This window comes from Anarhichas minor, unplaced genomic scaffold (genome assembly GCF_050575085.1).
Source record: "Anarhichas minor isolate MPS153535 unplaced genomic scaffold, ASM5057508v1 ptg000052l, whole genome shotgun sequence".
Classification (NCBI taxonomy): Eukaryota; Metazoa; Chordata; class Actinopteri; order Perciformes; family Anarhichadidae; genus Anarhichas; species Anarhichas minor.
The window spans coordinates 474,875-502,314 of NW_027466498.1; the positions used below are offsets into that span (position 1 = coordinate 474,875).

General features: G+C 41.5%; 1 protein-coding gene across 2 annotated transcripts in view; it reads left to right on the forward strand.

The window, feature by feature from the left end:
* Positions 1-24,951: 24,951 nt before the first annotated feature.
* LOC142931497 (leucine-rich repeat and fibronectin type III domain-containing protein 1-like protein) overlaps positions 24,952-27,440 on the forward strand; it is a 46,935-nt gene continuing 44,446 nt past the window's right edge. For both annotated transcript variants that reach the window (XM_076075443.1, XM_076075444.1), the window contains exon 1: positions 24,952-25,895. In XM_076075443.1, coding sequence (XP_075931558.1) covers positions 25,632-25,895 — 264 coding nt within the window. In that variant the 5' untranslated portion in view covers positions 24,952-25,631. The remainder of the gene's footprint in view (positions 25,896-27,440) is intronic.

The window sequence follows — 27,440 nt, forward strand, 5'->3', positions numbered from 1 at the left end:
AACGCATGAATGTAAAGTGTAATGAGTCGTTATGCCATTTAGAAACATAATACGTGCCATAGCAGCTGGATGTGCGGTTTGTTATTTTGCATGCTGTGCAGTGTATTACTTGGCATATCCAATGGAGCCAATGTCAAATATTACACTTATATCAACCAGCTCATACAGACATGGAAGCAGTTATACAATTGAAACCTTTTGTCATGGCTTTTTGTCTTTTATGCCATAAATCATAATCTGATTTCATAATAAATCCAACATGGTAATTAAATATAAAGTGCTAATTAAACTTTTGTGATGCTCTGTTTCATGTAACATTCAAAATGACTTTATAAAAGTAACGCGTTGCATTTGATTCGTTTTCTAACACGTTTTAATAAACTGGGCAACAAAGCAGATAAACATAACGTCTGTTCTCAACACGAATTACTGTCAAACCTTGTTTAAAAGTTATTCAATAGAACATTTATGTTTTATTCTATATGTAAGTGTAGCATCAGAAAGAACATAGTGTATTCTTATCTAATCACTGTTATCTGTTATTTAACAACATACCTTTTCTCTATAAATGTAACTGACTACAATTACTTTTATTTTGTCATTTAATTACATAACTCTGTTACATGTAACTAGTTACTCCACAACACTATTAAAATGTGAGCTATGATACACAACAGGATGCACTGATATATGAAAAGATAAATCCATTTTTGTTTTTGCCAAGTCATCAACATACATATCCAGTACATACAAACAATGTGTTTATTTATTGTTGTGTTCACTCGAGCTCAAGATTGTTTACAAGGCCACAAAGTTCTACATAGATGTATTCTTGCTCTAAACGTGCACCAGATTGAAGCATTTACCTTTACGATGTAGGCTGCAAAGTGCTCTTTCTGAATACATGACGTTTCCAAAGTCAATGAGTCTTTGTGGTGAATAACCGGTATGTCAACATTGACCAAAATAATCGGAATTAGGATTTGTGCCATAATCAGCAGCCCTGTAATGAAACTAGAGGGAGAGTCAGGGGGCATGGATTTGTACCAAATATCATCGGAATCCATTGACTAATAATTATTGAGAAATTTCAATCTGAACCCTCACCTACTATTGAATGAAAAGTCAGAAAAGTTATTTCATACAACAGCTTGAAACGGTGATGTTTGCACCAAAGGTTGTGCCGATCTATTTAGTAGATACAAAGACATTTAGCCCTGCTGGTGGCACTAGAAGAAACATCAGGGGATCAAAAATCTTGAAATGACCACATCAAGCAGAAAATACCAGTTACCTGGTCTAGCATAACCAGACCTGTCTCCACAGTGCTGTGTCAGAAGGTCTGGCTGCGACGTTAGCATTCAAGTTGATGTACCTTACACACTGATTTAGAAATGTAGTTAAACAGTTGCCTGGGTCTTGTCAATCGATATGATTTTAACAAATACCTTCTATCTATTCATCTAGCAACGAGTATTTTACTGTTCCATGGAACATAATGGGGCTAAAATGTTCCAAGTGCTGTGTGGTGGACACTAAACTCTCTGTACTGCATGTCCGCAATTTTTCTGAGAGGAAACTTGCCTGCACCTCTTTGGGTTGGACTCTGTGTGGCGACTGAAAGGTACAACCTGCTAGAGTCCTTGCAGAGTGAACCGATGCACCTGGAAACCCTAGCACAGCAAAGGTTGACGGGAATAAGAGAAGAAGAAACGAGGAGAATAAGAGTGGATGTTTTCTACTGACAGAGCCGAAGTAGAAAGGTGGAGAATACTGATGAGTGGTCAACACAAACAACACAGCACTCTGACACCACCACCATCTCTCGTTTCCCCTCCTTTTATTCTCTAAGTATCTTGCACAAAAACATGCAACCTTTAAACAAGCTCTCTGTGTAAGACCTCTTTCACTTATTTTGTGGTCTCCCTGCTTATTGCCATAAAAATGTCCTCAGCAGCAAACCACTAGTTGGATGGAGGGATTAATGGACAGACGTTTGAACTGATGGATGGTTGGATGAATAGATGTTGTGGTTGAGTGGAGACAGATGGCAATTAAACTGGATGAATGGATGGATGGACATTTAAATAGGTGGACACAGAGGTGGATAGGTGAATATTTGGATGACTTGACTGATCAATATTTCTGGGCTGAAATGCTTCTGTCATGTTTGTCCACCATCTTGAAAAGAAAGTAAAAGTTGTTGTGGACTCAAAACAGTGGTGTGGTGTGGGAATGTACCAGATGTCTCCATAAAGAAAAGGAGAATCTGTAGACATGTCAGCCGCCTCGAGAGACTGTAAAGATTGTTATACTGCTATCTAACATCTGGCCATGGACGACAGCTGCAAATCAACTTTATTAGCTTGAGGCTTACTCTTTTTTTCCACAAATCTTTTGATACATGGGCACATTCTCTGTCAAATAAACTAATACAATAAAATAGAAATAAAGCTTAAACTGTTAGATGAAAGACAGACTTAACTTGTGTTTTCTTTGATTCTTGTTTGAAGGTGATACCACAGTAAAGGGCATGTATGGGTCTCCATACAACCTCATCACACTCCCTAAGCATTTTCTAAGTCCATCTAATAATGACACGGATGGGTTTACGCTGTACTTATTTGAAAGCCCGGTGCGTCTCATACTTTCACTGAAAGATGCCTTGTCCGTCGGTATCAGACGTCAAGGCAACAAAACTACGGTGACGGCAGTCAGATTTTTAGGCAACAAAACCATTTCGTAAGGTTTAAGAAAAACATCAAGGTTGGGCTGAGAACACTTTGAGACATGGGTCTCGAACACTGGCTAAACGTGTTGTTTGACCCGTCCGTTTTACCTCCACGCCCACCATGAACCATCTCTCTCACATGGTGTAAAATGCACATTTCTGTGCTGACAGTAATTAAGTTATTTGTTTGGTAGACATTCTGTCAGTGAGTGAACCTCACTGAAAGGCCCAGGTTCATTGAAGTCATAGGATTTGTCTTCGATGGACCACAGAAGTCTCTATTTCATGACAATCCATCCGATAAATGACCAGCTACAGTATATGAAGTAAGATATTGGGCTGCCAAGTGAGAACATCTCTAGAGCCACAGTGTGTGGCCTCTGCCGAGTCCAGTCATCCGATCTCCGTTCATGCAAGGAGACATTTTTCAGAGAATCCGATGATGCACTCTTGTTTCTTATCCTGACTTCTTTTCTTCTGAGGCATTAATGATGAGCTTCCATCACAAGATGAGGAGTCTTGTCCCTTGGGGGGATTTATAGTCACCAGCAGAGAAGATATCTACATGGTCAGGGAGCCTGACAAAGGTTCTTTCTCCATTACTTTGCCCTGCCTTGGCAACTGGCGATCTACTTGAAGTGGTTAAACTGAGGAGTCCCTCCCTCTGCTTCTCTTCAGCAGTAAGGGCAAGCGTGATGGACTCATTCAGCCACAGGAAAATGTATTTCTCACATTACGATATAGGTGCTACATGAATTCTCAGAAGCCCTTTGAAATGCTTAAACCAAAGTGTTTGCAGGACTTTTTACACTGGCTTGGTCTTGTATATAGGATCCTGATGGGGTACTATATGGCCCTTTTTAAATAACTCCATCCTCCATCTGTTTATCTGTAAGTTTATCTGATATATACGATTAAACTACATTCTCAGTTTCCCCTTTCCCTCCTTCTTCTGCAGGGAGTCCTGCAAACCAGGACTCCAGGTGTTAAGACCTTCGCTCACTAAAGCAGATAAAGTTATTAGCTTGGGTCACCGGAAGGGAGAACTGGTCTTTTCTGTTGTGAGTATCAATCACACCGTTTCCTTCTGAATGTTCTCAGCAGGGTGAAAGGTCTCAGAAACAGACTGTGATAAATCAAAGACTGAAGCAGTTAGAGGTGAAGACAGGGCAGTCCACCCTGAGTTCTGACTAAATAAATGGTAGGTGGATAAAGCGATACACTGTGTGCGTATTTATCCCTCTGTGTTTCCCAGATAATCCTTTTCCTGTTGGGCTGGAAAGCCAGTGAAAAAGCATTTCGACAATGTGACAATAAACTCTCTGGTTCGGAACAGACATGAATGAAAGTCTTTCCGCCGAATGTCAGTTTCTCCATTTAAAATGGTCTTGCCTGCCGGATCATGTGGTGAGAGAAACATTCTCTAGAGGAGATGTCAGGTGCTGCTACAATTGCAGGCGTCATTCAGACCTATTGAAATGTAACATAGTCCAGGTCACCAACCCATATACTGTATATATCACACTGCTTCTGTAAAAGTGTTGTTTTGCCTACATTTGTTTGTCAGACATGTTCCCCAGGTGAACTGGAGTCCTCAGCTGTGAGATGAGCAGCATGGTTGCCTAAAAATTGCATTCCCATACATTAAAAGTTCATTGTCAATTACCAAACATATTTCCTTCTGGATTATGTTTATTTCTGACATATCACAAATACCTTTTAAATAATAGTTTGCGGACATCTGCATAGGGAGGAGGTCAGTGCGGATGGATGGGACAGTACGGAACTTTCACCAGGAGGCGCTGCTCGTGCTTATTTAAAGCCAATGATGTTTTTACTAAACCTAACCAAGTCATTTTATTGAGTTTTTCTTTTGTGCCAATCTACCATGTTAATCACGTGCTTATACTGTATGTGTGACCGTAATCAGCTGTTGGAGACGGCGTCGGCTTGACAGTGTTTCGTCCAGTTTTTCAGTCTGCATTCTTAGCTGGACAGACTTCTACCTCAAAGTATATGTGTTACCAGGTGTGGTCTAAATGCCCTGAAGATGTTTGTGCCACTTGTTTTATCAAGGATGCTGTATGAGCTGAATTGTGTTAAGTTATGGCAGAGAAGTATCCAAGCATTAATTTCCCTTTAACCAATAGCTATAGCACAAGAACAACCAAACGTATTACTACATGTTTATTGTTCTTACTATTGCTGTTAATGTTTCATCAAATTTAGTTTGACAGTAGAGATTTTTCTTTGTTGAAGATTTGGCAAAGTTAAAACTTCCAAGAATGTGAGTTTGAGCTTGAGAAAGACTCCCTACGTCTACTCACAATTGACCTGAGGTGTCATGCATTATGATATTCCTCATTCTCTGTTAATATTCACTTTGTTTTTCAGTGCGTTCAGGTTAAGCTTGCATGAAGTCGTGGCTCAACCTCCCCGTATCAGTGCGAGCTCGAGGGCCTTGAACAGAGTTCATTGCTAACCAGCTGTGAGCAGCAGATCTGCGTGGTCGGTCAACAGAAACACTGCCGTCCTGTTGTTGTTTGTGTTTGAAATAGAAAAGTCCATTTTCCCAGCAAGGCCATCAACCTGTTTTGCACAATAATACACTCTCAGACTGCTAACTGCAGCTCTCATCACTGTCAGAGGCTGTTTGCAGCTCAATAATTCATGAATGCCTACTTCAAACCCTGTCATTGGACTTGTAGATGAATGTTTCCATCGCCTGAGTCGAGAAGAGTGAGGAATGGAACAGCATTGTGCAATCATGTTACCTGAACAAAGTGATATTTGTGAGCAATAACAAGGCGTCTGTGAAAGATCATAATCATTAGGAAGGTTGTTTGATGAAATAAGTTGAAAAGAAATAATCACGATCATGCCTTCAAAGGACAAAAGAAGTGTCTCTGTCCCTTTGCATGCTGGGAAATGATCCATCCCGTTCGTGACCTTCAGTAGGAATGATAAAAACATTGAAAATATATAAAGGTAACTATTGAAAGAAGTCGTATAATCATTCATTGTGTACTCCAAAATTAAAATAGCATGTTGCCTGTAGGCTGTCATGACTGTATCCATATTCATAATGCATACGCTATGTTTGACCCGTACTGGTAGAGGACAACTTCAAAACCAACTTTGACAACTTTGACTTCCTCTGTAAATCTGCAAACAACTCAGTAACCCAGACTGTAATACAGCTTCCATTAAGCAGTTGTTCATTGGTAACAGTCCACTTTGTTTAATCTTTTTTGTGCAGTTGTTTAGTTGCAGCAGATGCCTCAGTGAGAAGTAATAACCCATTCTGCAGACAGGCACCACAGGAACAGCAGCACCAATCTGTCATTGTCAGACAGGAGTTAAAGTGGATCTGACCGGCCTTCACTTTGCATTTTTGTATTCGTTGATCTTGTGGAAAGTATTTTTTGCAGGCAGCACTGAGGCTGTGACGAACATGGAGCGCTGGTATGAGCGTTCTTAAACTGTATCACATTAGAATGAATCACAATCAGTGCCATTGTGTTTGCACAGTGAAGTCAATTTGGCTTATTTTTGCCAAATCATTTAATTAAACAACGAATGCAATGCATATAAAATGTATCTATTTATGTCAGCCTGCAAAATGTACTCCAGTGACAGAAGCTGATGGATTCTAATATTTTACAGAAAAAAAAAACCCATTTCTGTACAAGCAAGCTAGACTCAGAGAACAGAGCCGAAGTCTGTAGAGACTGAGAATGTTTCAAACGGGACCAGTGTGCCATTCAGTGTGCCTCCTCTGTTCTTTCATGCTCTGGTAACATGCTGCTCATGCTACGCGAGCTGTGCATCACGGTGTTAAGTGCACTCAAAGACTCTGATCTGAACCTCTCAGTAGCGTTGCCTCGGGAATTGCACTCGGCTCAGATTTTATACCTTGCCGCTGCACTCAAAATTCATAATATTTGAACTTTAAGCACATTTACCGCTGACCTTTCAAAGTGCATCCAATCAGATTACCAAAAAAGCTTAAACTTAAGGCAGTGCACCAGAACTGTAATATTCCAAAAATGTGTGAACTGACTTTTCCTCAGTGTTTATTAATTATTTATTTAGAGTTAATTTATTATTAACTCTCTCAGGCTGCTCATGTTGCAGTCACCCTTATACTTTTAAAGGAACTTTACACTGATGTAATTGGAGCCAATGACAGCATGAAGCTGACTGTACTTGTGGCGCCTTTTTCCAGGAAGGAATGTAGGTCTGAATTATAAAATATTTTGCAATTCAACCATCCACCTTCAGTATTGATTATGATAACAGTTGAAGTGTTTACAGACACCAATTTTCAATGTAGATATGCGCATGTGAGGTTAAAAAACTTAAATGACAGCTTTGTGTATGTGTGGGTAGGTAAGTTCAAGATAAAATGTCTTCAACGAGGAGAGGGGAAACGCTCCAAATGTTTACAGCTCTACAGCTGAAGATTGCAGTTGAATGACATTCATGCTGTTGGAGTCCTTACTTAGTGCTGTTGACTTGGCTGACACATTCCAATGGAAAGCACTCAGAGAGTGGGAGGGCTGAGGGATGAGTCCAATTCAGCATGTTAACTACACACACAAACTACTTGCTTATGTAAGCTGACATTTTCCTTCGTAATTACTTTAGAGCAAGCTGCCGCCCACACACACATTCAATAACTCATTTTATCATGTTTAATATGCAGATATGCATTTTAAACTGTTTAATGTGTGGAAGTTACCACGGTGATCAACATTAATCCCTATAATTTAATAAAATCCCCAAAGTGGCAGCCTATGTTTTATCAAATATTCTGTATTTATACGCTGCTAAACCTTCACATATTTTTTTAAGTTTTAGCTATTATACATAATTACTTTACTCTCCACCTGAATTGTTTCGATCCGTGGGCAACATGAAACCTCACCTATCTAAACTAACGATGCGTTAACTCAAAGGAGAATACATTTAAATGGCCTGCAAGCGTTGGAACAAATGCACGTGTGCAACCACGGCAGTTCAAAGTTGAACTGGAAAGTCGGTCTGCAAACTCTGATGAACCTAAATCACTAAATGTAAAAGCCGCTGAACGATTCAGACTCAGTCTTTTGATGACATCACAGTGACTTGGCTTTCTAATTGGTTCAGCCTGAAGGTCTGAAGGCGCAGGAGGCAGCCTTGAGGCCGTTCATCAGCGCTCCGCTGCACCCTGACACCCTGCGAGGCTCTGCAGCTGGTTGCTGTGCTTTCTTTAGGACAGCTGTTGTCGACCTCGCCTCCTGCGTGGACCTCGGCCTGGTGGTCGGGGTTCTTCAGGCTGATTGGGGCTGGCAGCGTCGACTTGTTAGGAACAACAAACCCTCTGAGGCCCTGAGGAGATAGTGGCTGTACTACTGTACTACCCCTGTGTGTCTCTCCACCTGTTCTCACTGTCATTGTCGGTAGCACTTTATAATAACTACACACTATGAAGCATTAGTTAAGTATGAGTAAACACTTAATTCATCATTTATAAAGCATTGTTCCTACATTAATAATTCATTAGTATGCAGTTCATAACAACAGTTGTAAATGTTTTATTCTTGATGAATAAGCCCGTCTATTATGTGTTTCATTATTGTGTTTTCATACTTTATAAATGATGGATTCCCCATTTGTAAATGAAGTATTATATATTTTACAAACCAATTATTAAGGAGTTGTAGATGATTAATAAGATCATTTATAAAGTGTTAGTAAATGATTAATAACTTATTTAGATGTACATTATTCATGCATTTCAGAGCCAGTCATGACAAACAGACCAGCCAGAGCTCAGACTTGATTCAATCTGTCTGTGCCCTTTGCAGTATTAGATTAGCCTTTACTGGAAGTATTCTTCTTAAAGTAAATTAATCAAAAGCTTTTTGGAAAGATCCAGACAAATCTAAATGTAGTGGTACATCTTTTCAGAAAGTCTTGTCTTCACCAGACGAGGAACGTATGTTCATGTATAATTCTTGCCAGGTTTTTTGTTGTCTTTATTGGTCCACCACTTTTTTAGTTTGCCGTCTTCATACTGCCAAAACATGAAGTCAATATTAAAGAACTGTGGGTGGATTGTGTTTCAGGCTTCACCCACAGTACTACGTTTAAAACGGAAACACAGCGTTTCAGCATCGTTTTCTAAATGATCCCCGTCCACACTAAAACGCCTGAAAACGAATATCACGTGACTATTCACATACACTGGGCATGCGGGTGGGTGCCGCTGTAAACAGGAAGTCGATTGGTTGCTTAGTTTAAAAAATACGACAGAGTAATAAAGTAGTGTTTAATAATGAACGGTCGTGTTTGATACTTAAGATCTTCTCTAAAATCTTCCTCTATAAACTCAAACAGACACAGTTCGTGGAAAGTTTTAGAAGTTTTACTTTTCAGACTTAGCGCAACACTGCAGGTCTTGCTCTATATCTCTCTCACATCAAATTTACTTTAAAATTTATATTTACATGTAATGGTTTACTAGATTATGGGTCCATAAATGTGGTCAACACACGTCTCTCACTCGTTCCCTCGGTTTCATTGTTGTCTGTTCTCACTCGTAGCTCTGCCGGTGTCTGAAGTCTCTGTCCTACTGGAGAGCAATTCATGTTTTGTTCCTTTATAGTTTATGTGTGTAGACTTCACAATAGTTGTGCAGAACAAAATAAGCATTAATAAGTTTTGCGTCCATCGTCCTCTCTAAAGCTGCTAACCGTGTGTGCAGTGTGCCGCAGTGGCACTCAGCACCTCGCCACCTTATGTTAATACATCTGAGCCACCGTCGGCAGCCAATCAGACTAGTGTCTAACAATACAAAGGAAACGGCAGCGAGACACTACAGAAAGTACGCTGTTAGTGTTATCAACAAAGATGCTCCATTTTCCTTTTCTCTGTCAGTCACTCGTCCTCTTTGTCCTCCTGCTCTGCTGTCTGTCACTGCCATCTTCTTCCTCCTCCTCCGCCTCCTCTTCCTCCTGCTCCTCCTTTCTGCCGCTGCTGCTGTTTCTTATTGACATGATAATCCTCTTGTCAACAACAAACGGCCGCCTGTATTTGTAGAAACAGCAATAAGCATGCTTATCTGTGTCGTGTGTGTGTGTGTGCGTGTGTGTGTGTGTGTTTGTGTGTGTGTTGTGCGTGTGGTACATGCTTTTATGTATTTGTGTGTATAGTTTCTGGCACTTGTGTTCGTGTGTGTGTGTGTATGTATTCAAACTTCAATAAAAACCTTTCAGTTTGACAGTCTTGTCTGTTGAAGCAGGAACATTATTTTCACTCAGTTCGACAAGCTTTATGGTCACGACAATGCTGCCTAATGGTGTAAAAACGAGGGCACAATCCACAAAACGCTATTCACCCACTCATCTCATCGGAACACAGAAACTGTGAACGGAGCGCAAAAAAAAAGCCCTGACATACAACAAACAATGTTGCTCTCTATGTAATAGAGATTGGTATTGACTAACTGACAGTTTACTGTCGGTTTCCATTTTGACACGTTTGGAGGTGGACAGGCTGGTCTCATACAACTTTCGTCGTAATAACCGACAAAAAAAGAATATGTCCTAATTTGTAGATATCCCATTTTTGACATTTTTTTCATATGATATCCATGTAATCTTATAGGAGGAAGCAAAAAAGACCTCTAAATCACACGTAGGGCGTGCGGGAAGGGAGGGGGATGGGTTTAACAAACTGCGATTTTTGTGAAACGAGAAGTCAACGTTGATTTATTTGTCACGTATCTTGGGTACTTCGGTTACTGTGAAGACGGAAGTTTATTTTGAAAAAGAACACATGCATGTAACGAGCGTAATTTGACGCACGTTGCTGGCTTTCGTAGAAAAATGCATGAAGAATGAGGAGCGTCTTTTTTCGTAGGATATCATAAGAAATGTTGTGTGAGGCTACGTTGAGGTGGAACAGGTGCACGGAAAGTAGAGCCAGGGTGAGCGATCTTCTTCAAGTTAGCAGTACGTCGCTTAACCTGATCTTCGTTGGGAAAAACTCTTGCGTGGTTCAATCAATAAATTTCATCTCATGAAAAAAATGAATTGCTCGTGCGCAATTTTTAACAGCACCCTCAGTCAGCGCATCCTGGCGCCTGGCCTATGTCGGACCACAAAAGGTGTTCTGTGACATTACTCATAAATCAGTAAAAACTAAAATAAATCAATTATTCCAGATGAGAAAATTAATTGTAATTGTCTCATTTCATAGATACTTTAAAAATGAATGTAATCAGTTTTTGTATTTTCTTTTATCTGACATATAGCATTTTGGAATTAGACTGAAACACACATTAGCATTACCAGCAGAAAACACACTCTCTGCAGAAAGCTGATTGGTGTTTCAAATGTCGGCTTTGTCTCCGCTGTGCTGTCTTCTTTATGTAAAATTATTCAAGATTGACTCCAAAAAGACAACCACACTAAGACACACTTACACACACGCACACACAGACACACACACACAGACTATCCTGTATAAACAGCAGTAGCGCTGAGATTTAACTTGTAAAAATATTTAAATTCAGTATTCCCAAACACACACATGATTGGATTGTAAGTTTATATACATGTACACAAAAACACACACACACACACGCACACACACACACACACACACACACAGTGACATTCAGGGAGATAATTAAACAGGGTCAGATCACGAAAACAAACTCGGTCACATAATTAGTCTCTTATAAAACACACACACACACACACACATAGCAGCACGATGCTTTAAAACATGTTTAAATGTTGGACACACACACACACATACACATCCTCGCTGTCAAAGTCAAACTGAGACAGCGATGAGATGAAGTGATCAGACTGATGTCTCTGATTGCCTTTGCCCAGCCATGACATACATGTACGCACACGCACACACACCCTGTTGGAAGCGCACAATTTCCACAACCCCCCCAGAGTCACCTTAGCGACAATCTGAAATCTTTCAAATGAGCCTTTCAACCGAGTCGTTAGTTTACAAGGCAAACCGAGGGCAAACAACCGATCCCCGCAGTTAGGCAGTGGCACAGGTGTGTGTGTGTGTGTGTGTGTGTTCGTTCATGCGTGCGTGCGACACCCCTGTGGTACGCCTGAACCTCTGTTTGATTGCGATGGTGACTGGCAGCAGTAATGGTGCAGCAGTTTGTCAGTAGATGAGCCGGGACTCTGTAATGGGGTGATGATGTCACCACAGGGGGTCCTGAAGGGCATGCTGGGAAGAAGGGAACATCTATCTACGATGTTCAGATGCTGCTGTACCGATGATGATATTTGACACCATGTTTTTACTGAACGTTATTGAAATGGAAGGTTACATATACGACCTCTTTCTTTGCTGGTGAATATAATTGAGTCCTCAAATATTGTATATTATATTTGAATATTGAACATGTATCTGCAAAAAAGCCTTGACTGCAGTACAGTGCACTCTTGGCCTTAACTATAGTGCAACAAATGAGTTGCAGTGCGTCCAAACATGTGAGGATGTGAGTCAGGTGTTACCACCCTGTGTTCTCTGTCCGCCTCCCCTGGAGATGTCAATACAAACTTGACACTGATCAGAGCGGCTCAGTGTAGGTTGTGGAGGCTTTTTTTGTTTTTTTGCAGCCGAGCCAAACAGTGAACTTCCATCACATTATTCATGGCTCCATACGATGCACGCCAAATTGCCCTGCAATCCTGTGATCAAACAGGAGCAAACGTACAGTGAGCTTTCTGGACAAAAGCCAGAAATCAATGATTTGGAGAAGTGCAATGTGCGTGATCAAAGGCTTAATAAATTGAATTTTTATGAAAGTCAAACCCGATTTCTGTTTGACTTTGATCTTTCGCAGCCCTTTGAGGCGGATGCCACGCTGCTGGTGAGCTGCGTGCACCATGAGCCGAGCTGCTGGACGGCGATTGATACCGGCTGCAGCGGCATTAATATGAATGTTCGGATACATCGCCACAGAGAAAAGAGTGGCAACAATGATGGGCCCGGTGTGAGCCCGCATGTTTATCCACAGTGTGTCCCTCCTCAAAAGGAGATGTCAGAACGTGTAGATAATGATGGATTCAAACGCTAAGAGGGAGATCAAATGTTTCAGCTCTCAGGACTTTGTCAGCTTGTGAACTTTTGAGCGAATATTCATTAAAAATCATGTATTCTAGCCTGAAAACGTCTCAGTTCACTGACTCTTGGTTGGTAACGATCCCACTGACATCTGTAATAGATGAAAATCTGCTGTTTGTTCATAATTACATTTAGTGGCAATGCTTTATAGTTCAATGCTGCTCACTTAAAACACTGTAAAGCATCATCTATGCATTTAACATGTTAGTTATATGTAATGAATCTATATTTATAAAAGGTTAAAAGTAAAAAGTAATTAAGTTTAAATAGATAGGAGGGGGGATAAGCACTTTATTGGTTAAGGCACAATAAAGGAGATGACAGCCAATACAAGATTATTTATGCTTATTATGCAGATTGTGATAGAATGATGGAAATGAAAGCCATATGCTCATAATGGAGGATGTATGGAAATGTTTAGGTAGGCTGCTGAAACAAAAAATATGTTATGTTCCCAACGTCAAAAATGTGCATTAGCATAATAACTATTCATCATACCAGAAACACACTGATGTCATGAAACAAACGCACACATCTATATAATCCTATGCCCACAGAGGCGTCACTCATTCATCTCATGGCATCGATGTACCTCGATGCTGCACATCCCAGCTGCTGGTCCCTGTATCAGGCGCATCAGTACCTCAAAGAGAAACAAACAAAGACCAAAGTCTCTGCTTGTGTCTGTGTCTTTTGGACACCGCTCCTCCGCCCCGTCTCCCTGATGACTCATTCATCTCAGGTGCTGCACTCATAGAAGAAAGCAGGTGGAGGGGAGGGAGGGCACCAGAGAGGAAGAGAGCGAGAGAGAGAGAGGGGCAACAAAAGAAAAAAAAAAGCGTGCGTGTGTCATACGGAGTGACATCTAACACATCCATCTAATAATGATGCATTCTCTAGGCTGTATCTATCAGAGGAGAGAGAGATGCACCATCTGGTATTAATAATTGAAAGTAAATGTTGTTTTTATTCAAAGTGCAAAGCCTAAGCAATAATTCCTAGCTGCATGTAGAGGCAGGTGTGGCGACAAAGTGCCTCGCACCTGCCAGCATCAGCGTCACTCGACCCTGCACTGACACGTGACACCATGTCAGTGGAATGTGGTGTGGTGTCAGACGGCGCTTGATAGTGCAGCTCCTGACCATTGGAGCTTCACTCAACACCACACCTGCTCCTCCACCAAACTAGGTTAACTCGGTATGGTGCGCATGCTAGGCACTGGTGCTCATGGTTTTTGATATGCTCCCCCCCCCCCCCCCCCCCCCCTCACATTCCCTGCATCCTTTCAGCCACGGCATGGCCGTGTGAAACGCGGCTGGTGCAATTTTTCTTAACTTCATAGTAGATTTGCTCCAGCGTAGTATCCACACTGTAGAGGTATTCCAGCTGTTTTAATTCACAGTAGTCTAATTCAGTTCATCATTGACAGTCAGTATCTCGCGCCAATATTGACTCGGCTTATTTCAAAGTCCGAGCAGCTCGATGCCAAAACATTCCACAATAGAATGGATTGAGTGTTTAGCCTGAGACTGTATTCTTGCTAGAGTGGACACATGAGAGTTTAGACCAGTGGTTGCAAACTACTACTGAGTACTACTGAGTCCCAACAGAACGCAGGTTCCCCTCTATAAATTAGCTGTGTCACTGGCAGAAACCTGAAGATATTAAGACCTGCTGACTGACAACGCCACAGGATTCCATTTTTTTCTTTCTGATATAGCAGATTGGTTCCCACACCACTCTGGAATAATTCATCAGGTTTGAAATGACTGGCAGGATTTGAATGGCGTTGGTGTCTTTTTACCACCGCGGGCTGCGCTTAATGCCCTGGCATCAAATTAAATATTCAATAATTGCAGCGGCAACAAATTTAGGAAACAATAATAAACAGACCCAGCAGCGCCGACTGACTGGGAATGTGACAGTATTACATGTTGGTTTAAATGGCACCGAGTGATATTGATTACAGCTCGCAGTTAAAAGTACGGAGCTGCCAGCTTTGCCCAGTGTGGCTTGTAATGAGCGTGACAGCGACGACTGTAGAAATGAAATGACATTTGAATTTAAATGACAATCTTCGTGACATGACAGTCTTGCCATTGTATGCCGAATCCATTAACACACCATTGGTATAAATGACAGTGATTGATGTTAATTGGAGTAGCATTTTTTCTTTCCTGCTGCATTCACAAAGATGCACAACTCAAATCCAGTTGTGCATCGTTAATGGCTTTCTCCTTCTGTGAGCTGTAAACTGTCACTAGTTTCATCAACATCTTCTTGATGAGAGCAGTTCTAGTCTTTGCAGCATCATTTAACTGTATCTGTAACTGCTGCCTTCATGTATGAGCGTTGTTACATCATTATAGTTTCACCTTATTTTATCAGCAGATTGGAACAATCAGGGCAAATGATGATGTGAAGGCTGAGGAGAACCCTGTGTGCTTTACCGAGTGCTTTCTAGGAGACGATTGCTCTGCTGGACTTATAGCTTCAAATAAATCACTGGTTCTTTCAATCTATTATTAAACTCCAAGCTGAGCTGGAAAGACTCTGAGTTTTCAGAGTCTTTGTGACAGCGGAGCTTTCCAGCGGTGGCTGACAGCAGATGATGTGGCTTGTTCTTTGCTGTGTGAAAAGAACAGCACATCCTCATTCAATAAGTCTCAGATTAAAGGGCTCGGCTTTACATATGTGTATGTGTTTGCCATTTATTTCATTTCATTCTCACCATTTAGTTCGTGGTAGTATTTCTGCTCCATTTACCTGCTCCCAACTGACGCTACTAATAGCCATCTGTGACCGTTCCTGCACTTTAAGTCTTGTCTTCAGCTCTCATATTGTATATATTCATATTGTAGATGTTTATCTAATTTTTATTGATAATTCTTTGCAATAACTTGTCATTTCATTTTCTTTATTCGGTCAATGCGGATTAATAACGGTACAGTCCTATGGCACTGAATCAAATTGTATTTGTGACATTATAACAATCCAGCTTGCTTATAAACTTTGTAATAATTTGCATGAACATGCTTGGAGCAATAGCTTTAATAATTTAAGCTTGGTGTCGCGTTACTTTTTATACCAGTATAGGCCTATACAATCACAGACAATAATTATATATAATATCATATAGTACTGAGAAATATTGCCTTTGTATGTCCTTGTCGGTTACATCCCAATCAATTTGCATGTGTTTTACTTATTAGATATTAAATATTGTATTATGGATTTGTTTTTCTTAATTTCGCTTACATTTTGACTCTGCTGGCAACAGAACAGTGTGTTTTTTACTGAACCTGAGTAATTTAGAAATGAATATACTGTATGTTGGGATGAATGCATGCCATACACACATTGTGTCTGCTGTTATGTGTCACTATTCGATGGTCAGTGGCTATAATAGTTTTAAAACGGTTAATCAATCAATTAGTTAATTTGATGTCACTTGGGACTGATTGCCTGTTGATCTGATGCAATTTGATTGGCTGTTGGCCAATTGGCCTACCGTTGTCATCATTTGCTGGTAGTAGGCAGAAGTGTGTAATCATTTTAAACAGCATGAACTATGTGGATCATCTTCTACAGCACACATTTGGAAGCCTGTTTTTTGAAGAAAAAATCAGGGATGCTGTTCTAAACCAAAGCTCTGGTAGAAATCCTCCGACTTAACGTGGAGTGGTTCTCCAGAACAAGTGGCTGACTGCTAGCTTGTCAGAGAAGTGTTGCTCCCTGTGTGTGTTATTCGGAGGGGATAGTATCTAAGAGCAGGATTTCAGGATCTCAAGCATCTTTCTAAGAGGATTACTAAACATGGCAGCTGAAGGACAACGCGGCAAAATTAGGCCAACACCAGCCAAACTGACAGCGCATGTAAACAGGGAACCGAGCAGTTTAACAGCAGGTCGAGTCGGACAGGTGTATGTCAGATTATCACCTGTGAAATGACGAACTAATCCTCTGGTTTTCGCATCTGCTGTAACTTCCCAGCAGAGATTTCAGCAGCCGCTCTGTCTGCAGCATGGCATTGGTATGAATGGCAACACACAGTCTGTATTAATATGAATGAATTCTACCCAGACTTCCAGCGCAGCATCGTCAGCAGCCGGCCCTGTGTGGTAGATGCCAGTTATTATTGATTTAATCCCATTTGAAATGCATCATTCAGGCGGCATCGGCAGCCAGCTGACTGTGGCGGAGCATGAGAGTGACAGACACGCAGACAGACACGATGAAGCAGACTGAAGAGTTTAGCTCGGTTTCATGGCTCCTGCTGGGAGAGGGTCATAGTCAGCCTGTGAAATAATGTCTGACACTTTGTGAAACCACAGTCTTTGTTCCAATCAAGTCGTACTGAGATCAGACAGCACTTGTTTTAGGACTAATGACCGAGGGGAACATCACAAAACTTGACATAATGTAACATGACATAAAGCATCCACAGTTTGTTTTTGTTTCTTCAGCTTGAGCGATGGAATTTTATAGCACATTAATGCATCTAGTACCATTTCTGTCAGACAATTTAAGCACAAAGTGATAACAATAAGGCAATTATTATTGCACAATATATAAAAATAATAGTCTGTTGTATTTAATCATGATAATTTGTTATTAAAAGACAGAATTCCACTGAGCTTGTTTCATTCTTTACATCTTCCTTTTCATGGAATAGCCTTTGTCTAAAGATATTGAAATTCTGTAACTAATGTTTGATGAATTAGTTGCAGGATGATTTTGTGATGATTTGGCATATGTCGTGTTCTGAAAGCTTTGTCTGTCAGTGTTATTAAGAGAAATAGAGATGAACGTATCCATGAAAGATGAGCTGTGATGGGCTGTTGTTGACTTCAATGTTGCAGAATAAGATTAATTCAACCACATTAGTTTCGCCTCTGAGAGATCCAGTTGGGTAGCAACATTTAGCATTAGTTGCTTAAATGAGTCATCTTTAAAAGGATTAGGCTGATGTTATTTTATCTTTTATTATTAACTACATTTTAATTGAACAACAATAAATATATCCTAATAAAAGTATTGTGTGTGTATCAAAGAATGATATATCTTCTTCCTCTGCCATAGAGGTCCATTGTTGTCCAAAAATATCAAAATCAAATGTGTTATATTCCATCATCAGGGTGAACACAGCCAGTGTAGTTTATTCTCTCAATAACATGGAAGTGCATTCCTGAGCATGCTCAGTGATGTCTGAGTGATGTCTACTGTAAAATTGTAATTCATGGAGTTGTTTCTGTGAGAAAATACGAAGATTTGATCATCTTAATATTGGTTGCATTAGAAGACAGCCCTGCGTCCTACAAATAAAGTTCATATTCAACTGATTGCTAGCTGGCTGGGTTATTATTATGTTCAGCACAAGCGGCAACCTCCGGTGCTGAGAAATGAAGCCAACGTGAAAAGTGCCAAAAAACTGCAGTTCCTCAAATGGACACTCGAGGCCGGCTCCAAAAGTGGGTCAATGTCTGTGGACCACCAGGATAAAACTTCCAGCTTAAACATGTTCACAGCTTACTACCAAAATACGGCTTTGGTCTCTAATAATGATCTCCCATTCATTGACAACTGCACTATGGTTGATTTTAAATCAAAGATTTGAGGGACATGTGGCTGCCTTCTCGGGTCGCTAGCTGCTAGCTAACTCCTCTGCTGCATGAGCCCGGCCCCAATTTAGCTCCACCAACGCTCAAACTCCTTGCCCAAACTCATAGCCGGAGCCACCCACGAGGCTTTTCTGAAACCTATGGGGGACGTCACGGAGACTATGTCCATGTGTTATACAGTCTATGGCATCGATGTAGACACCAGTCTCGTATCCCAGAGCCCCACATGGTCAGGAGGAACATGCTTTTAGTTGACTGCTTATTTTTTTTATTTATTATACTATATTGATCCCTTTAAGGGGGAAATTTGTCTCTGCATTTGACCCATCCCTGTATATAGGCAGCAGTGGGCTGCCAATGACAGGCGCCCGGGGAGCCTGGGGTTCAGTGTATTGCTCAGGTACACTTCGACACGTGACACGTCCCAGTCGAGGATCGAACCGTTGACCTTTATAATATAAACATGTCACGCTTTGGCTTTTTTCAATATCCAAGACCTTGATCTTTCCTTAACCTTAACCAAGTGCCTGAACATAAACATGAATCACGCTTCAGTAGTCAGAGAACAGATGCGTTCTGGACTTTATGACCAGGCAGCTACTTTCACTAAAGAGTTTTCCTGATTACGAGGATAAATTGTAATAAAGATGGTGCCGGGCTTCTCCCAAACATCACTCGCCGTTGCAAATGAGTTGCTTTTGAATTAATATCTAGGATAAAATTTGGATATAGTGGGAATTGAATACAAAGGAAAGTAGAACCTAAACAAGAGGACAGCAAAGTTGTACTGTGACATGTGCAAGTCACTGCAGCATGTGATGTAGAAGGTGTAATAGAGAGTGCTGTGTGGATTAATGCCGCAGCAGCATTGCTCAGTGTGACAGAGACGGAATGAGTTCAGAATATTTACAGTGTGATAAATAAGAAGTAGTCGTACCGCTGTCATATTCTATTTCTCTCTGGGGGTCGATCTCTCTTTCTGTTTCAGTCGTGCACAGCTCGTTTTTAGCACAGTAGCCTCGCTTTTCTCTCCGCCTTGAGTAAGTGTGTGTGTGTGTGTGTGTGTGTGTGTTTGAGTGCTTGCACAAATGCTTGTTTGCACGTGTTTCCGTTTGTGCACGTTTCTAAAGCCGTAGCACAACATCCCCACCAACTGGATGAAAAATGCAACTTCTCTGACATAAAGTCTCCTCTTGCCTCTCCTCCTTCCCTTCTCAGCCAATCACGCCTCCTCTCATCAAACTCCTCCTCGCTTCCCACTCCTTTTTATTCCCCCTGTTCTCTGCAAAAATCTTTTTCCCCTTTATTTAATTTGCCTCTTTCCCTTGTTTATTGGCTCCTCTTCTTCATTTCCTTCACCTTTCCATCCTCTCCTCATCTTAGACTTCATCCTCCTTCACCCTTCTTCTTTTTCTTCTGCTGATTCCACCTCTGCCCGGCTCCTTGCTGTTTATCTCCATCTATCAGCTGAAATAATTAGCTGGCTCCTCAACTGGGTGCGATTGTGCTTTTTAGTGTGTCTCTCTCTCTGTCTAGAAGCAGCAAACAGCCTCTCGTTGGTTGACCCTCTCACCCTGCTCGAGTAGCTCAGCTTCCTCCACTGTCGGCGCCACATGAATTTGAAGTTGTTTTATTGCTGCTCGGCATTGAAGCTGCAAAATGTCAGCTTAAGAGTTGTCAGTTTCTGTAAATGGATTTACTACAGCCTGCACAGCAACAACCTGTACCTCCACGCTTGTCTCAATTACTGTTAGTGTCTGGCACACAAAGATGACGTCGCCATTCTTGGTCCCACCTGCAAATGGTCACATTGCAGGACATAAGATGTCATGCTGCGAGATTTTTGTTGCTTGTCATGCAAACTTTTGCTTTGGCAACCGCCACAGCTGCCGCCCACGTGGCCAACTGGTACCTCTTCTGCGGTTTCCAGGGACCCCTGATCCAGCTGAGCCCCGAAAGGCCTTCTTGAACTTGACGGCCTCCTTTCCCACAACACAGGTTGTCACCACAACAGGCACAGGCACAGATGACCCTACAACCAACAACTCCTTGCAGCTGCTTCCACAATTGGGGCTTTGAACATGGCCCACTGGGATTCCATGTCCCTAGCCTCACCCGGGATGCACGAAAAATATCTTTCCGGAGGGGGGAGTTGAAGATCTCACGGACAGGGGCCTCAGTCAGCCCTCACTACAAGTTTTGGCTTACCAAATCTGTCCAGCAGCCTCCAAAACCATCTGATTTAACTCACCACCAGGTTTTGACACCTATCCACTCTTCACACGTGTGTCCAGGGCATACAGCCACAGATCTGATCATACAACCACAAAGTTGATCATTGAACTATGGCCCAGGGTGTTCTGGTGCCAAGACCACCTATGTACTGCCCCCTGCTCGAAGTCCAACAACAAAGCACCAGTTGGTTTCAGATCAGGCAGGCCCACCCCCCTCCAGCAGAACTATAAAGATATCGTTTTCACTTTGCATCGATGTATTGGATTGTTGATCATTGACTTGATTGATCCAAGTCGTGACACTCCTATTTGAGAGGACTTGTGTGGGATGTGTCGTCTCTAAAACGGTGAGGGCATGTTGAGTGACACATCATTGTTTAATAAATAAGACGATAATGAAATGTATGATTGTAGGTTGACATATTAATTAACACGCCGAGTGAGTTTCAACACTTGTGGGGGCTGTGTGGAATAACACTGACGCTAATGAGAGTATCAGCATTTTTATTTGCACTTTCATGAAATTCACACCGAATTGATCCATCCCTACGTTAACGTTACCCAGTTATCTCTTGCAGGCTGGTGTCTTGCTGGTCTTCACTGTCGAATTGTTTATGTCACTCATGCGCGCACCATTTTACAGACAATACATCCCACATGGATATCATTTAATCATGTGTGGGTATGTGCATATAAATGGACTGTACTTGTATAGAGCTTTTCTAGTCTTTCTGACCACTCAAAGTGCTTTCACACACAGAGCTAAGATACACCTGCCATCAGACTATTACATTCATACACCGTAGGCACAGCTACAGGAGCAATGTTGGGGTTAGGTTTCTTGCTCAAGGACACATGGACATGCGACCAGCAGAGCCAGGAATCGAACCGCCGATCCTCTGATTGAAGGATGACCCTGCTCTCCACTTAGCCACAGTTGTCCACAGTATAAACACGTAAGATTAAACACGATACGTTTCAATACGAAGAGACAAAATGAACAGAAAGCACGGAATGTGGGGAGAGATGCCAAGAGAGATTGAGGTTATTTTGAGAGAGATACAGATGGACAGATACAGAGGGATGGATAGAGGCAGTGGTTCAAACAGAGGAAAAGAACGATCAGATGTTGGGCGGGATGAAGAATTAAGGAATTTCATAGGAAGAGAGAGAGCTGAAAATAGCTGAAAAGAGTTTGAGAGAAGGCGGACAGATGATGGGAGGATGCAGGCGGACAGATGAAGGGAGGGATGACAAAAGAAGCGGTGGAATTGAAATGAGGCGCTTTAAGTCGACAAGCGAGCGATAAATGGACGGAGGAGAGGGCGACGGAGATAGAGACTAGGTGCTTTGCATTCTCCACGCGTTGAGCTGACTTTAGTTCAAATTAAATTTGTTCCCAGAGCGGCAGTGTTCCTTAGAGAACGAGCATCACATTGCACCTAAAACCTATTGCAAAATAATCTAAAGAATCATATAAAGGCATTGATACATGGACAGTGATATGACTGGAAACCAATGAGTCTTTGGTGGAGATGATTACACCAGCAGTGTTTATTTACTACAGTAAGAGTCATCAATCAAGATCCAGGGAACAATTAGACATCAGAGTTCAAGGACCCAACAGCTGGATTAATTGTTGACTTGATGAAAATGTAATGTTCTGAAGCCAACAACTGAATCATAGGATCAAACAAAACAGTTCACTTTTCAAAATGACTATTAAATAATCATGTACTTAATCCAGGCCAAATATTTAAAACTTACACATGAATATAACAATAATTTGATTTATTAAAACAATAAACCTAAATTAATTCTACTTCAGTCTGTGCACTTCCTGAACTTGACTTTAAGCTTTGACTCCTCACAGACCACACAGTGGTAATGGTCTCAGGCAAAGATCAAGCCCACTGAAAGAGACAAAATGGTTAAAAGAATCCTAAAAATAATCTTCAAAAAGGGGACAAACACAAAAACTAAAGTTTAGAAAAATTACGGGAAAAGACTTGTTTCCAAAGCTCTGAAAAAAATAAAATAAGTTTGTTGACCAAACATAAAATGATTCAAATTAAATTCAAATGAAAGTTAAAGTACTGATTTATGTCTTTGCTAAAAATATTTTTTGTTTAAATCTGTTTGGTTAGGTTTTATGGAAAATGTTATATATTTGGACCTATGGTATAAGTTATTGATATTGTATGATTGTTTTGACCAAGGATAACAACGCTGGGCTACCTCACCACTGAATTAGCCAACGTTAGCGGTATGGGTAGTCGACACAACTAATGGTAAGCTATGCTATATATATACACGCTATAATTATTTTCTTGAGATGCCTCTAATGGGATTCCAGTCCACTCTGGTAATCGATGATACAGTGTATATGTCTAGGGCTTTTATTGTGAAAGGTAAGAAAGGCAGGAGTGAAGCTGAAATGTGGTGCCGTTCACAACGTGGGAGCAATAAAGAGCTTCCCGTCTTGGTTCAGACTATGAAGCCTCCGTGTTATTATTCGTTACCTTTATAACTCCTAACCCTCGGCTACAAAACGTTATTCCATTACCCATTTTGTGAACATGATTTCTGCCTGAGTCACATCACACAGATTTTCAACGGCAATCACGATTGTTTAACAATGAAAACAACTCCCATGATCCTACGCTTCTTCACGACGTCGTCGTCGAAGTCATGTCTTTTGTTATCGTTTTGCTCAAGGCTGTCAAGACAAGACAGTCAGACTTTGTCGTGAGTTTTGAGGAGTTGTCATGTCCGAGGGGCAGATCAGAGACTCAAGCGCAGACACAGGAGATGAGGTTAGGTAGAATGCAAGGTTATTTACTGGTCACCAAGCAGTCAAAAACAGGAACTCAAAACAACTCCAACTGGGAGCGAGCAAAAATTGGAAAAAGGCAAAATCACAAAAAAAGGCAAAGTCACAAACCATGGAACGTAGAGAGACAACACGAGGGATAGACACTGGAGACACGATGAGCACACGGGGAGGAGCAAGGCCGTAACATGAAGCACACAGGGGAACGAACAAAGACGATCTGACAACCAGAACAGGGAAAGCAGGGGAGTGTATATGTGTGGGGTGATGAGTAGATTGCAGGCAGGTGAGTTGAATGAGTGCAGTGTGGGGTTGGCAGAGGAAAGAGCCAGGGGCAGGTGATTGAGCACAGGTGATGTGAATGAAAGTCATCAGGAGACACTCAGACACAGAGACACAGGAACACAGGACACAGGGGGCAAAGCCTAAACCGTGACATGAGTGGTGGTTGTGTAACCTCACGGAGGTCACCACCAAAACTTCTTATTCACCTTGAGCCTGACTGAACTTGAAATAGTCATGTGAGAAGATTTGTGAACTCCAGTTGTCCCTCATTGTTACCCGCGGGTCCTCCCATCCCCATCATGGGCACACTCCTCAATTACCCATTGACATTTGAGTGTTGGGTTTTGAATTCTCTCGATCATTTCCACTGAATTCATCTCATTCCATTACATCTCTCCCATTACTTCCTCACATTTAGCCCCTATCCTGCACTCTACCCCGTTGTGAGGACATGTGCACACTTCCTGTTCTGTATTCCGCTCTGCAAGTTGAGGCGCAGTTGGAATATTTCAGCACCGTAAATAAATGAACACGTCTCTTTTCCTCTGCTGTTATTTGCAATCGACCTTCCTCCAGTCACTCAGCATCTGACTCAAGGGACCTTTTTAAAGAGTGTGTGCATGTTGGAGTGCGCACACGTGCATGAGTGTGTGTGAGAGTGTGTGTGTGTGTGTGTGTGTGTGTGTGTGTGTTGGCGTGCATTCCTTAATATGTGACTTCTGCTTGTGTGTGTTTTAGTTTTCAAGGCTCCGCTGAGCCGAATGTACAAACTGAATGGAGAGAACTCAATATCAATGTAAATGTATTCCTTTGTCGTCTTGGCTGGAAAAGTTTAGTCTCATTTTTATGCACATAAACATCAATAAAATTTATGAAGTGAGGCACATAATTATGCCAAGGTGTATTTTACTGTTACTCCTAATGGTGTAATCATGAGTGCAGTGAGCTTAATTGATCATGTAAGTAGCCTAGTGTTTACTTTCACTTTCCCAGGACATCTTACTCAGCAGGAAAAAAAAACACCAACTGCTGCACGAACAAACTCTTTTGCCTCCCCTCCTGCTTGCCCTGGTCCTCTCCGTCCTGCCCCTTTCTCCTGGAGCATGCATTATATAATACTTCTTATCTAGAAAATTCTTGGCCCCTCAAGTCTGAAAAGTCCGGGGAAATCATTAAAGGAGGGATTCCTATGTTGTTATAAGCTGAAAAAAAAGGTTTGTAAAAAGCACAGAAAATGTCTTTCTGTAGCCGTTCTCTCACATGCCGTGTCACTGTGCGGAATTATCTTCATGTACAGCAGTGTTACTGGGGTGTGGGGGGGGTGTACCTTTGATTTGGCCAAGGAATTGCAGTGTCTGATTTAAAAGTCAGATGGATGGCTGAAATTGTGACTGAAATGTATGATATGGAACTATTAACCCATAGAATAAGAGCTCAAGCGGAGCGATGTCGTGAGAAATGGGAGAAATGGACGATGTTTACATGTCAACGATAACACAACCTGAATATTTCACAGGAGTTATCATGTTTTTGAAGAGACAGAGCAATCCAGATCCCTTTTTTTAAATTTATTTTTAATTTATTTTTAATTTATGTTTTTGTGTACGTGTTGTCTGTCTGTCTGTCTGGTGAAAAGCCGAAAAAATAAAGTGTGAGAAAAAAAAAAAGTAATTTTCGGTCCCCTGCGGGAGTTGAACACCCAGTTTGAGAGCTACATGAACTGACGTCTGCTGTCTCTTCTCTCTCTGTGTTGCAGCAGGAGAGCAGCCATGGACGTCGTCTCCTCGCTGGTCCGCCCGCTCCTCCTCCTCCTCTTCGTCCTCCTGTCCTCCCTCCCCTCCGGCGGCTACTCAATGCTGTGTCCGAAGCGGTGCACCTGCCAGAACCTGCTGCCGTCCTACACCGTGCTGTGTGCCAAGACGGGCCTCCTCTTCGTCCCGCCCAATATCGACCGCCAGACGGCCGAGCTCAGGCTGATGGACAACTTCATCACAACGCTGAGGCACCGCGACTTCGCCAACATGTCCAGCCTGGTCAGAGCTCACCTCCATGAAAGCCTTTGCAATTTACTTTGATTAGCATAGTTTCTGCCAAACAGTTTGATATGGATGTGATCCAACTGCACTCTTGTTTCCCTTCGCTGTTTTTTTTCCTGTGGTTGCCAGGGAGCTACTGTAGTCAACAAGCACATTTAAAAAATAAAATCTGGCTTCAAGTGACAAGATTTATATAAAAGCTAAATGATGTGACTGACGTCCTTACCTGTTATGGGTACTTAACTGAGCTGCTTACAGAACTCAGGCTTTAACGTATATGACTCACAGTCATCATTCTCAACTACACATAATGTACACTGAGCCAGTCGTAAAGATAAAGGAAAAGTCAGTCAGTCATGGATGAATCTTGAACCCAATGCTTTAGAGATATTGAAAGAAACATAAAGAAAGGTTTGACCATGCAGGAGAAGGCGTCTTTCATTCCCCTTTACCCTTACTGTAGTTCTTCACTGCCGATAGTGCGAAACAAAGAACTCTAAAAGCTTTGTAGTGGTAGTTGGGACTGTGCAGAATCAGCCAGTACATACATGTACTGGCTGATTCGCCACAAAGGCTGTTTTGCAGTGGCCTGGATAGTTCCAGGTCAGGTGGCCTCTATCTCTGCTACAGGAGTGGCAGTTTGAACTAATCAGCAATGGTAAATATCATGACAAGAGAGTAACTCATTCCACCTGATGTAAAAAAACAATTCCTCAAAAACAGTGTTGCATACTAAACTTACTGACAACCCTTGACAAACCCCTGCTGTTATGGCCATCATCAGTGACTATCCTGTCGCAGAACTGCAGCCATAATGAGGCGAACATATCTGCTAAAATTGCTGTTTTGTTCTCAAACGGGATGGTACTTTTTGAATCCACTTTTGTAATCGGATGTACTCGATTAGAACTCAGCTGTGTCCACATTTGACATTTTAATGCAAACTGCCTGACTGGGTAGTGACCAGATATATTTTGTGGTGAAAGGAGCGGCTGTTAAATGGCGGATAAACACATTTTATTTCCTTTAAAGTCTTCACATAAAAGCCCCTTGTTATTTTTGCTGCTTACTTCGTCCTCTCTGCAGTAGTAGCAAAATAATTTGGTGATAAACACATTTTCCGATATATTCTTCACAAAAAAAGTCCCCAGTTATTTTGTAATTTTAAAACTTTTATTTTGAAGCGGCAAGATCAGGAAACTAAATATATTAATTTCTGTAGCAATCTTGCAGTAAATGTGCTGTTATCTCCACCTGCAATACATCAAAACCCATTTGAAAGCAGAAGGTAAACATCGGTTATGTATGGACTTTCAAAAGGCATTCTGGGATATGTAGGTTATCACTAATTTAATTAAAAGGGCACAAGGTAGGCTGAGCGAAGTGGGTACGTCAAAAACGGTGGAGTTCAAAATAACTTCTAGAATGAACTGAGCACCACAGATGACGAGCGACGGCCTGATTTGACTTTTCAAGCATTCTGATTGAAAGAGAACTTCTGTCAGTGCTGTCAGGAACATGTAAACACACTGAGGACACTTT